Below are 13813 nucleotides of genomic sequence, written 5' to 3'. Positions count from 1 at the left end.
CAAGATCATTAATAAGGAACAACCACAATTGCATTTTATGCCAGAGGAGAGGATATGAGGCTACAGAACACTTTGCCCCTGGCCAAAGAGGATGGAAAACTGTTCTTTAGTCAGCTCCCCTGTCACAGGGTATCATTTTACTGCTTCCTTCCTCAGTGTGGCACTATCATGTCACTGTGTGTTTCATCAGTGGTGGCACCCACCACAAGGAGAGCACTTCCCTTCCCCTCATCTAAGGTAGGGCTTCTTGAGTAGTGTGATCGGAAAATCAGAAGTCCAGCTTATTCCAGTCCTAGCCAGAATCAAATGCATATGCATCTGAGATCCTTCTCTAGGACCTAGTGTAATGAATGGACATTGTACCTTCTCTTTTTGCTACTTAGATCTTTTTAAGATTTTTTTTCAAGGTCTTAGCCATGTTCCAAACAACTGCGACTACTGAAAATATGCCCATTAATTAGCTAAGTATGCAGGACGTGGGGAAGGAAGTAGCCTTGTTGAGCACCAGAGATGGGCTAAGAATCACATTATTGCATTGAATCCCCGTAACAGCTCTGGAAGATGAGTGACAGTATCCGTTTTACAGAAATAGAAACTGAGTCTCAGAGAAGCTCTCTGCTACATAGTGAGAACATGGCAGAACCAGGATCACAACCAAAGTCTGATGCCAGAGCTCCTGCTGTCATGTCAGCTCTGCCCTGCTGCCTCCTGCTGAGTTTGTTAATCCCAAATGAACTCAAATCCTTGAACTGTAAATTTTTCTCAAGCTTGATCAAGCATCAGTTCCTCATAGTCCTAGAATCCAAAGGCAACAGATCTATAATAGACTTTTAAACACAATTTGCACCAAAAAAATGTCACAGCAATTTGTACAAAGTTCACTGGCTAAGTTCCTGTGGCCAAACAAGGGCCTTGTTAATTACAACGAAAGACAAAGATCCAGGAAAACAGCAATTATCTTGATTAACCCATTGAAATGGAAATACACTAAATAATTCAATTTTCCTCCATTGCCCAATGGAAATCTCTTATACGTTATTTAGCCAATTCAGGGGTTCCTTTGACAGAGCAAGCCGGCACACTCAATTAGTTCCCAAGGTCATGCCTTCAAATCCCAAACTGAATGCTTACACTTTGCTGCAACCACTACTCTCAACCAACCCTGAAATCTAAAACCATTGCCTATACCTCCACCACAAAGGATCCCATCCCCTGCTTCCTGTCTTCCTTGATGAAATACATGGTAATAATTGTTTTATGAAAAAGAAAAAGGTAGTATAATCACTTTTATGAAATGAGATTTGGAATTCCAAAGAATCCCCTGAGAATGGAAGGTTAAAGCCCTAAAATTAAAAGAGAAACTTATCTTGACATCCCACTGTGTGCCAGGATCTTTCCAATTTCATTTTCACAGCAACCTCAGACCAGAGAAATTATCATCTGCAGTTTCTACAGATGAACTAACTGAGGCACAGAGAGAACCAGTGTAAGGGCAGCCCCGGTGGCGCAGCGGTTTGGCGCCGCCTGTGGCCCAGGGCGTGATCCTGGGGACCCTGGATTGAGTCCCACGTCGGGCTCTCTGTATGATGCCTGCTTCTTCCTCTGCCTGTGTCTCTGCTCTTTCTCTCTCTCTCTCTCTCTGTCTCTATGAATAAATAAATAAAATCTTAAAAAATAAAAAAATAACCAGTGTAAAATGACACAGTGAGTACATAGCAGAGCCAGAACACAAGTGTGTGTTCTTTCACCGATACCAAATAGGTTCACCTAAGTTCTCTGTGACTTCTCTGTATGGTGGGGATAAAAATAGTATCTGTTTCATGGGAACAGCCTGAGGTTCAAAATGTCAATGGAGATAAACTATGGAAAACGCAATGTCCCATTCATCAACAGTCCTCAACTGATAGCTGATGATACTGTCACCATCCTCCTCCTCATCATCATCATTTCAAGCAATATGGGTGGACATACTAGTAATTGCAAAAATATTGTTTTGGCATGAAAGGCATTACCCAGGAGCAGCAGCAAGTAAACTAGTCAAAGGAGCAAACTATAGTTATAATTAAAGTAGGTAGGAATAAGAACTTACACCGAGGAGCAGAATCAAATGTCACATCTGAAGGATCAAGGTAAGAACTAGAAAAGGGGTCAGGTCTCTGAGAATATCCAAACTAGACTGGAAAAAAGGCATTCAGAATGGGTCAAGGAAAAATGGTTCAGCCCAGACTGTGAACTAAGCCAGGGTACAAAGTAGCTATTTCCACTAAATATTAGCCACGTGACTCAGGGGCTGGCTGACTGTTTTCCAGACCTACATTTCAAACAGACAGAAATCAAGCTTCCCCCACCCTTTCAGAGCCGTTATGAGGATCAACAGACTAAATAAATACTGAAGGTAAAAATAATTGCAAACTGTGAAGCTCCCAAGAAGTAAGGATGCAGAATTATCATTATTGTGCTTTTTCTGTTTTCTTTTCCTTTTCCTTTTCCTTTTTCTTTCTCTTTCTCCTTTTCTTTCTTTTTAAGTAGGCTCCATGCCTAGTACAGAGTCCAACACAGGGCCTAAACTCATGACCCTGGGATCAAAACCTGAGCTGAGATCAAGAGTCAGACACTTAACTGACTGAGCCACCTAGGTGCCCCATTATTATGGTGTTTCTTAATACAGATTTTGACAGATCTTTCAAAAGCACCATTGCTCTAGTGAATTTTCTGCTTTTAGCTGCATGAGGCCATTTAGTGGATTCCGATCCAAATGCTCTAATATTAAAAAAAAAAAAAAAATCATCCCGGGCTTGCCTGTAACAGGGGCTGTTACTAAAACAAGTTTTAAGTTGGCTTTATTGATCCTTTCAACAGATTAAATAATACATCTAAAATAAACATCATATACTTCAGAGCAACTTAACTTAAAGAGTTCACAATTCTGGGGAATGAAGATTACCTTCCCCGCATCAGCCCACAGGCCTGCTGGCAGAAAACCTCCAAGAATTCTGTAATGTAATCCTCATCTCCAGTGTGTGGCATCATTAATTTCAGACTTGGGCTCCTGGCCAGATGGCATTTGGTGGCTAAGAAAATGGCCTGGTGAGCATGAGGCAGGTTCTAAAACTCTCATGCTGGGTGGGCATGAGTAGCTGGCTTCTCTAAGATTCACAGGGGTAAGTGGCTCTGGCATCCCACAGTGCCCTGTGACAGCTCCTGTCATAGTTATGCTCACACTAAATACTGTGAGACCTGAACTAATTTACCTCTATCTTAAGCTTAGGGCTTACCACCTAGTAGGTGCTCAGTAAATATTTTGAATAAAATGTAAATACAGGGAAGGGAGGAAAAATATACTGTAGTGAGTAGACTATCACATCCCAGCTCCAGCATTATCAGGGCACCCAGCAGGACACAGAATTCACCTCAAATGGTTCATTCAAATAAAGACACTTAGCTTTGAGGTTTCACTGGAAGATGTAAGAAAGTAGAAAGTGTATCATTCCCAAACTTACGATGGGAATAAGCTAGACAAATGGCAGATTTGTGAGCTTTTCATAAACTCCTTCTCTAAGGTCACAGGGCAACCACCTAACCAGATCCAAGGAGAGAGATTCTTGAAGAGAAAGACAACATGTACATACTAGCTTACCGGGGGTAAATGCAGCTGATAAGAAGGGTGCAGCTCAGATGGCTGGCAAATTTATGAAGGCTAAGTATGTACTGACAGGAGACTCTGAAGCCCTGGGAGGCTGCAGAAACTGTGTGGGAGAGCCCACATCCTTTTCATAACTTCTCTCCACCAGCCCGACCAGGTACTCTCAGAAAATAGAAGGGGAAGAAGGAAGAAAGTATCTACTGTGGTAGACTTGGGGGAGGGGTGTAGCCGCTGCTGAGGGAGAGGCACAAATATCTGCCTGCTGCACCCAGACCCCACTCACCTTCTCTCACATATGGTACAAAAGCCTTCATCTATGGAGAGATGGGCAACTAACATGGCCCTCCTTAGGCACTGTTGGAGACCCACTGCTGCTGAATGAGGGAAGAAAAAAATATTTTAACTTCTGTCAGGAGGGGAGAGTGATATGTAATGGGCCCAGAATTATAACAGGAAAAGGGGCAGGAGCTGAAGAGGCCACCTTCCTGAGACTCTGGAACACATGGATACATAACACTAAGGCTTACTCAGAACAGCGGAGAACTCTCCTACTTACCACCCGTGGCCACCAGTTAGCTAAAAAGCTAAATGCAGCAATGGAAAGTAAAATACTACTGTGAAAGAGATAAAAGAGGGACAGCACAAACAGGGCACCTAAAGCTTAGGATGGAGTTGACACTGAGGAAAAAAAAAAGCCCCCCCACAAAACAGGTTAGCATCCCAAACATGAGGTATTGCTAAAGGAATTTAAAGCCTATAATGCACTAGTTAGCCAGAAAAACATCAAATTTCAAAGCCAGTCCAAATCCTAAGTTAACCCATACCTCTTTGCTAAAGTCCTAGTAGAAGGAAACTCATACCCATTTCTATGCATAAAACCTGTTAGCTCATTCTCTAGTGTGCTACACAAGATGCCACACTTCTAGTGAACAAAAAGACTAGAAAAAGTGACACACTCCCAAGAGACAAAGGAATCACCAGAACCACATGATTCTATAGATAGGACACAGATGTTGAAACTATCTTTCAGGGGATTTGAAATAACTGTAATTATGTTAAAAGCTCTAATGGAAAAGGAAAAGGTGAACAATATGAAAGATCAGATGGATAATTTCAGCAGAGAAATGGAAACTATAAGAAAAAATTAAATGAGGGGCACCTGAGTGGCTCCATTGGTTGGGCTCAGGCCATGATCCTGGGGTCCTGGGGTGGAACCCCACCCACATCAGGCTCCCTGCCCCCTCAGCAGGGAGTCTGCTTCTCTCTTTGCCCCTCCCACTCCCCATCCGCACGTCCTCTCTTTCTCTCAAATAAATAAAATCTTTTAAAAAAAGAATAAGAAAGAATCAAATGGAAATCCAGGAATGAAAACCAGTTACAGAGATGAAGGATGGTCTTATCAGTAGACTGACACAGCTGAAGAAAGAAGATAGGTCAGTAGAAACTACCCAAACTGAAATACAAGAGGAAAAAAATAGTGAAAAAAAAAACAAACAAAACCTGGGCACCCAAGAGCTAGGAGGCAAAATCATCTGGTCTAAGCCGTAAGTTGAAAATATTCTAAATCAAAAATCCATCTTATTTGCCTAACCTACCAAACATCATAGCTTAGCCTAGCCTGCCTTAATATGTTTAGAACACTTACATTAGCCACAGTTAGGCAAAAGCATCTAAAACAAAGCCTGTTTTATAATAAAGTATTGAATATGTCATGTAATTTATCAAATACTGTACTGAAAGTGAAAAAAACAGAATGGTTATATGGGTACAGAATGGTTGTCAGTGAATTGGTTTGTTTACCCTCATGATTCAGGTGGCTGACTGGGAGCTACAGCTCATTGCTGCTGCCCAGCATCATGAAAGAGTGTCACCACAGATCACTACTGGGAGAAGATCAAAATTCAAAGTATGGTTTTCCCCGAGTTCATATCACTTTTGCAACATCATAAAGTAAAAAAAACATAAACCATCATAAGTCAGGCACCACCTGTAATTCAAATTCTAAGAGTAAAAGAACAAGGCAGATGAAATATTTGAAGAAATAATGGTCAAGAATTATCCATAGGTAATGAATGACACCAAATCACAGACCCAAAAAGTTCAGAAAACACCAAGCGAAGTACACACACACACACACACACACACACACAAATGCATATATATCTTAGGCATATATTCAAAATACAAAAGAAACAGAGAAAATCTTGAAAGCAGATGGAGGGGGAGGCATTTTATATAGAGGAACAAAGATAAGAATTATAGTAGACTTCTCATCAGAAACCATGTAAGAAGACAGAAATGCTGAAAGGGAAAAAACAAAAACAAAAACCTGTCAACCCAGAATTCTATACCCAGGAAAAGTATCTTTCACATAAAGAAACATTATAGAGGTAGAGGCAGGCATTAGGGAACCAAGAAAGAATGGTGAGGCGAAACTGAACAACCATGACCAACCCTGAGGCTTATGGACAAGGTGGGGGCAGGAATAAGATATTGTTACTGAAGTGCCCAGTGGGACCCATAACCATGAAGAAGAAGCTATCTCATAGAAACTATAATCATGAACAGATGCAACCACTACTAGAAATATGGCACCAAAGGAGCTGGGAACAAGGAAAACCCCTCCTGCTGACCTCCAGTCTCTTGCCAGTGCCTACTATTGACTGAATCTAACTAGAAGCAAGCCGGAAGGGTGGCCCTAGTGATGTGGTTGGTGGGGAGGGGAGGGTCAGCTCCTGTGGGCACAGAGAAACGCATATAATGGATCTGAGGGAAGAGAGAATAACCATCACAGACACTGTCTGGCTCTGTGATATTGTACACATAAGTGGCAGAGCCAGGATTCAGTCACAGATCTCCGTGAATCCTTTCCACCAGGTGCACTTATTCAAGTACATCAGCAAAATATGAGACCCACAGTGGTAGAATGGACCAGATCTTAGAAATCCCAAGGGCTAGAATTCACTGGTGGGACTTAATTTTGTAGGAAATACGCAGCAGATATAAGTTTCCATTGCAGAATCCAAAAAGTACCTGGATCTGGTACAGTTTTGGAAAAGATAACGATGTAGTAATGTCATCTATTATGGTGACCTAAAGCCAAGGGTACTATTCATGTGCATTGGCTGTGAATCCTAATTATTCAACAGAGGATGTGGTATCCAGTTCCTCTCATTGACAGTGGTGGCATTTGAAACAATTGCAGATGAAATCATAAAAATCACATCTTTATTTTCCAACTAAAAACATCCCAATCAGCAAAAGTTGGTATCAGAGAAGCAATTTGGCATTTTCCTCACCAGCTGCAACATAGTAAGTGGCTTGAGATGTGAAATATTGAGTGTGAAGAAGAAAGCCTTGCAACGTGTGTGAAGATACCCTTTAGCGGTCCTCTTCTGAGAGCCAAGTTCACAGCAGCTATATGAATGTTTTATGTGTTTTCTTTCCCCATTCCCCAAAGATGCTCTGGGAAAATGGAGTGAAGAAAAGTCTGTGGAAAGAAATAATGAAAAGCCAATCATCTGGCCATCTCGATCATACCCCCACAATGGGGGGTTGGCATCATTACAAAGTCAATTGCAGGGGTATCAAAACAAAGCATCTCAAAGAGAAATCTTTGAGTCTTCTTGACCATTTGAGATTTCCAATTTTTTCTTTAACATAATGATGAACACAAAGGGGTTTTTTTCCCCCTGAAATAGCGTTACTTTTATGGGAAGCTTGATGAAAGTACACAGGCTTTAAGGTCAGATAGACTTGACTTTGAATCTAATTCCTCAACTAGCTGTGTGGTCTTGGGCAAATAAATTTTTTATTCTTTCTGAGCCTCAGCTTCACCAATTGTGAAATGACAATAATAACTCCCTCCTCAAAAAACAGTGATGAACATGGTGCTCAGTACCTAGAAGGTAACCTATGGATATTTCCCTTCCTAACACGGAAGAAGGGAGGTGAAAGGGGTAAAATTCTTTGTTTTTCCTCAATCCACATCTCGAAAGAACAATAATAATATCTACTGTTTATTTACTTATGTATTCATCTAAGAAATATGTATTGAATACATTTTATATTGTAGGTACTCTTCTAATCATGAAAATTCAGATAAAGTCTCTATCCTTATGGAGCTTATAATATAGTAGGAAAAGATATAACAGACCAATAAATGTATAAATAAGATAATAAGTATAATGCAGACAATAAAATAAAATAATGTGACCAAGATGAGAGGGCCTATCTATTTCAGGGAAGGCTTCACTGAAGTGATAACATTTGAACTGAAATATGAGTAATAAAAAGAACTAGCCATACCAGGATTGGAGGGAAGAGCATTCTCAGCAAAAGGAACAGTAAGTGTGAGCACTACAAGCCTGACTTGAGCTTGGCATGTTGGGAGAACAGAAGCAGATGTAGTGGAACACAGAAGTATGGAGGAGTAGGATTCAAAGTGAATTCGGAAATAGAGGCAGGAGGGAGCAGGTCCTTCAGCCAACATTCATGCACAGTTTTGAGCATCTACTACATGCTGGCACTCTTCTAAGTTCTGGAGTACATCAGTGACCAGAGAGAGTTGACATTCTAGTGAAGGTCTCATGAGATGCTGCAGGCCCTGGTTAAAAAAAAAAAAAAAAAAAAATGCATTTCACCTTAAATATGTTACCTTGTTTGAACTTCACAGTATCCTTCTAAGATAGGCGTTACTATCTTCATTTTCTAGAGAAGAAAACAGAGGGTCCCAGAGGTTATGTTATATGACATCTTATAACATATCATTTGTGATTTGGTGGGGTTGATGGTTTGCAGGAAAACAGAACTGAGTGCCCATCCTCTAGTGCTGACAAGTGTAGAGCCTGTAGTCAAAGCCTAGAACGTCTGGCTCAAAGGACTTTCCCATATCAATACATTCCTTCCTCTTGATTAGAAAGGAGGAAATTTGGTAGTATTTTAAGGAAAACCAAAACAGACACAACTAAGCCATTGTCCAGAAGTCACCTGATCATAGAGCCAGGGTTTGAAGCAGCCATTTGGAATCCAGAGAGTGCCACAAACTGTCCCACCTTGTTCGGTGACACCAGCCTTCTCTCTCTCTCAGCAGCTCTAGTAGGAAGAGAAAGGGCTCCACAGAGGGAGCATGGGGTTCAAGTGTTCAAGGTCCACAGGATAGGCAGCTCCAGTTCTTTCCTGCAGAGGAAGAAACAGCAGTGTTCTGATCACAGTTATGGATCAGACTGCAGAGAGATCCAGTGGCATTTCCCAAGCTCTAGAAGGCACCGAAATGAATGAATGAATAAGAGACAAGAAAATTCTATAAATTGGCTGTTCTATTTGATGTTCATTTAATTAAGACATTCAGTCCCTCTAATGGAAAATGTGAGGAGTGGAAATTACTGTTTTTCGGCCATCTCGTATAAAATGAAAACCAGATCTTGAAGGCATGAGGCTTTTCATTGTATCTTCTTCAAGCTCAATTTAATTATGTATTACAGGCCACCTTCAATAATAATTACAATTGTCTGCCTTTATGCAAAGGCTCTTTCTGTCTTGGAAACCAAAGCTCTGGGGAGATGCCTGTGGAGATAGCTGAAGTATCATTTAGTGAAAGCAGTTGTTTCTGTATTTGTGCATTCAGCAGATGTTTATCACGTACCTACTGTGTGTCAAGCCTCTGTCAAGTCCTGCAGGAGATAGTATTTGAATGAATCCTGGTCTCCCCTTTCCAACAGAGCAGCAACGGGGCCTCACATATCCAATCATGCATTCATTTATTTGTTCAAATAGTGTTCCCTGCCTATCTTCTCTGTGCCAGTCCCAGTGCTGGGGTAGAAGAGAAGAACTGAGAACCAGGCCTCCAGGGTTTCATTGCTGGCAGGTCGTAGACTCCAGATTCCTAGCCCGTCTGATTCCACAGTCCTGGCCTGACACAAGCACTCCCAGGCCAAAGCAAGCGACAGCTTGTCTATGAGCCGTGACAATGCAGGGGACCCATTCTGTGATGCAGCTGTGCCCGAGCATCACTGGGAAAAGGGACAAGAGAGAGACCAGGGAAGGCTTTATGAGGTGGCATTTGAGCAAGACCATATTAAAATAGTATCGAAGTGACATCTGCCCCCTAATCTGTGATCTCCTTATCAATTCTAGTTGGTAGGACTCTAAAACTCCTTTTTAAGTATCTTGCATGGCATAATAAAATCTCTTGTATCCAGGTAAGTCAGGAAATTAGAGAGTCTAAGCAAGGAGTCTCAGTAAAAAGTATATACATAGGTAACAGATGTTCGGAGAACCAGACTAGAACAGCATACTCATCACATGAAACTATTGAACCAAAATGGGTCTTCCTGCTGATTTAAGATGACTCAGGATCTAACGGGAGTCAGCCTACTCATAGACCACAGATATAGCTAAGATGACCAGGGCAGCCTATTTGGGAGTCTTGACTTGGGCTCAGAAATTTGGAGTACCCTTTAGTAATATTTACTGAAAAGGCCTGGAGTGTGATATTGGCAGATATCCTATAAGTGAGACTCTTCCATAAATGCTAGCAATTTATTTTTTTTTTCTTCTAGAAAGAGGGAGAAAGAATACATGTGAGCAGAGGAGGGGAAGAGGGAGAGAGAGAATCTTAAGCAGTCTCCACACCTGGCACAGAGCCCGATGCAGGGTTCAATCACACAACTCTGAGATCATGACCTGAGCCAAAATCGAGTCAAATGCTTAACCAACTGAGCCACCCAGGCACCCCATTAATACCAGTAATTTAAAAGGGCCTCTTCCCCAAAATGGCCATGCTCATGAGCATCCTGTGTATGGCATTATTTGGGTTGTCACAGCACTTTTCTGATTATGAAAATAATCCACGTTCATTATTTTAAAATCTTGGGAATATAAAATGCCACCTGTATTTACTTCCCAGAGATAACCACTCCAAACATTTTTATAAAATTCCTTCCTAATTTCCAGCAGCCATGAAGAGTTGAAAAGAACACTACCTCCCCTAGAGTTAAAGAGAGCAGAGCTCTGAGAACATCTCCAGGACAGAGAAACTTTAGGGCAAACCTTACAGATCTTTACCCAAAGACTCACCCTCTTTCCTGGTAACAATCTCTCAGAATCATCTTCTTACCTAGCTGAGGGACACCCAGTGCCTGTGCCCCTCTGGTCTGGGTTTTAAGCCACATTGGCACCTTCCCCAAAGCCAGATAGATGCTTTCTTATAAGAACCTGACTCAGTATTAAGGAAGAAAAAAATGAGAAATCATGACAAGAAGCAGATTTCCACAGAGTCAGAAGGATTGATACACCCCATACCCTTGCCCCACCAAACCCAAGCCCAAGGTAAGTAGTAGAGATCCCTGTGTTGCTTGCCATCTTGGAAAGGGCTTCCATACCCCTTCTTCAGGCCTCAACAATAGAGACTTGACTGACCCCACTTGACTGACCCCAGAGTTGGTCCTGGGTCAAGGACTGGGGTGATTCATTCAAAAGACCATTAACCAGGATCTCATTTGCAGTAACTATTGGCGTTCAGTATAAAGAGTGCTGTGGTCAGTCCCAGGCACAGGGATAGAAAGAATTGTCCGGGGATCCCTGGGTGGCTCAGCAGTTTAGTGCCACCTTCAGCCCAGGGCATGATCCTGGAGACCCAGAATCGAGTCCCACGTCGGGCTCCCTGCAGGAGCCTGCTTCTCCCTCTGTCTGTGTCTCTGCCTCTCTCTCCCTCTCTCTGTGTGTCTCTCATGAATAAATGAATAAAATCTTTTTAAAAAGGAAGAAAGAAAGAAAAAGAATTGGCCAAAGACAAAATCCATGCCACACCCACATCTGACCTTGGGCAGAAAATGGCTCAGCAAAGGCCTGCCTAGTGTCACCTGAAGCCATAGAAGCCAAGCACCCAGGAGTCTCAGCAGGAAGCCAGGTGCAGCTGAAAGATCACAGGAAGAGCCAGGACAGAGCTAAACACTCGGGCCTTTCATTTCATCATCATTAACTCCCTCAGGGGCCCAGAAGCCAGCTTTAGTAAGAGCAAAGCAAGGGGAAATGTCCAGCAGGGAGACCAAGAGTGCATGGGGGAGACTTCCAGCTGAACCTGTGTGCCAGCTGGAGTATGAGCAGAAGTCAGGAACACTGACATCTGGATAAAGAACTTATTTTCCCATTCGCACACAAGTGCAAAAAGGCTATTAAACCTACCTTTTTACACTTCAGCCTCCCGCAATTAAAAATTATAACTGAAGTGTTAACAGACTACTCCCTGCCATCTCCCAACCGCTCTGCCGCAGGTGGAACACACACAACAGATACTTGCAAATGAACAATACAGAAAGGCCCGGTGAGGGCAGTGAAGCAAACGGCAGCTTGGAGGCAGAGGGATCTGAGTTTGAATTTTGACTGCACCACACTTAGCAGTTGTGGGACCTTGAGCAAGTGACTTCACTTTTCTGAGCCTCCTCCCAAAAAGGAAATAATTTATACCTTTTAGACAAGTTGCAAGGAGAAGGTGAAAGAAGGTATGAAAAGCACTATGCCTTATACACTGTAGGTGTTCAGTAATGGTAGGCATTTCTCTTATTATCAGGAATGGTAAAGAGAATTAAGATTCAATTGTCATGCTTCAGAAAGCCCACACCAGGGCAAAGCTGTGAGTTCTGACAACTGCAAATACATAGCTGCCTGGTGCTGGATGTGAAATCTAGATGGGAAGGGGTTGCAGGAACCCATCTGTTTAGCCTCCTTATGTGATAACAGTATCCGGGTTTGAATCAGGGTCTGCAGCTTTGAAGGAAGCCCCATCTCTTTTGTTGTTCAGGAAAAACCTGTATAACATTTTTCAGGGTTTTGAGAGGGTATTCAAGCATCAGGTTTGCTCCCCTATACACATCTGGGAGTTCCCCAGCTCTAAGACTCTGGGTCAGCAGTCTCCCATCAGCTCACCCTGCATGGGTGGGTATTAGTTTGTAGCTACAGGCCACTCCTACATGTTTCTCACAATAATCCTGGGAGGAAGGCAGGGCAGGAGTCATCATCTCTACATTACGGAATTAGCAAAGGAAGACTCAGAGAGGTAAGTCATTTTTGCCTGTCATCAGATATCAGGAGGTGGAAAAACACGGTAAAAACCGTGTACAAGGAGATGTTGGAGACTCGGCGATGTATCCAACCGGAAAGCAAAGCAGAACACGCAAAACCGGCACAGCGTAGAACATGCCAAACTCCACCATTATATTTCTGTTACTCAGAGCCGCCCCTTGGTTTTCAGGTATGACAGCTTTGGCCGCCTGACAAATGTGACCTTCCCTACTGGCCAGGTGAGCAGTTTCCGAAGTGATACAGACAGCTCGGTGCATGTCCAGGTAGAGACCTCCAGCAAGGATGATGTCACCATAACCACCAACCTGTCTGCTTCAGGTGCCTTCTATACATTGTTGCAAGGTAAGCCAGGTCCGGGGGGGGGGGGGGGGGGGGGCTGGCAGATTTCAAGGCAGAGATGTGAAGGGACCCCTTTAGAAGAGGATGTAAGAAATAAGCTACTACTATGAGCTATGAGCCGCCCAAGAACAAGGAAGACTTAACAGCTGGTTTATCTCTGAATTGCCATCTAATGTGCAAAACACACCAGATTGAGTCTTGTATGGTCTCTTCCAGAAGCTTCAGAGTAGTAGTCCATTGTCTCTTCCCATTATCATCAGAACAAAGGGTAGAGAATTCACTAGCTGCCAATCAGGTGACCTCACTCTTCCACCGTTCTAATGGCTCCTGAATTAAAGACTTGCTCTCACACTGCTGTGGGTGAGGACATAGGACAGTAATAATTATACCTAATCACAAAAAGGATCTTAGCATGGAGAAGTCTGTCCTAAAGCTCAGGTGAGAACAGTTTGTGCCTTCTCTAGGATTCCATAGAGAAGAGACCCTTCTCTGCATCCATCAAATAATCCCTGGTATGACCTGACCTTTTAGCTTTGGGTAAATTACAGTGATAAAACTTTTCTGTGAACTGTCTGCCTCAATTGTCCTCATGGGACATGGTGACCCAGAGTAGAGCTCACAACAAGCTCACAAGTAGATCCAACAGCTTTGTTGGATCTAGTAAGCATGAAAAAAAAAAAAAAAAGAAAGAAAGGGGAAGCCTCTCTTACTAGGGAAAGCCTTACTCGTTTCCCCCCCCCCCCCCGATGG

At 42.7% G+C, this 13813-nt stretch overlaps 1 protein-coding gene and 1 long non-coding RNA gene across 6 annotated transcripts in view; one reads left to right on the top strand and one right to left on the bottom strand.

Moving 5' to 3' along the window:
* The window catches only part of TENM4 (teneurin transmembrane protein 4), a 2813748-nt gene that overhangs the window by 2775377 nt on the left and 24558 nt on the right, over positions 1-13813 (top strand). For all 5 annotated transcript variants that reach the window (XM_072794810.1, XM_072794811.1, XM_072794814.1 and 2 more), the window contains one exon: positions 12894-13066. In XM_072794810.1, the coding sequence (XP_072650911.1) occupies positions 12894-13066 (173 nt within the window). The remainder of the gene's footprint in view (positions 1-12893; positions 13067-13813) is intronic.
* LOC140615576 (uncharacterized) lies at positions 7766-9645 on the bottom strand. Its single transcript, XR_012016085.1, has 3 exons — positions 9288-9645; positions 8633-8821; positions 7766-8249 (listed from the first exon to the last, which is right to left on the bottom strand). It is a non-coding gene; the product is annotated as an uncharacterized lncRNA (long non-coding RNA).

Source organism: Canis lupus, chromosome 23 (genome assembly GCF_048164855.1).
Source record: "Canis lupus baileyi chromosome 23, mCanLup2.hap1, whole genome shotgun sequence".
NCBI classification, from domain to species: domain Eukaryota; kingdom Metazoa; phylum Chordata; class Mammalia; order Carnivora; family Canidae; genus Canis; species Canis lupus.
Note: the sequence above shows the minus strand (reverse complement) of the source record. Positions and strands in the feature narration are given on the sequence as shown.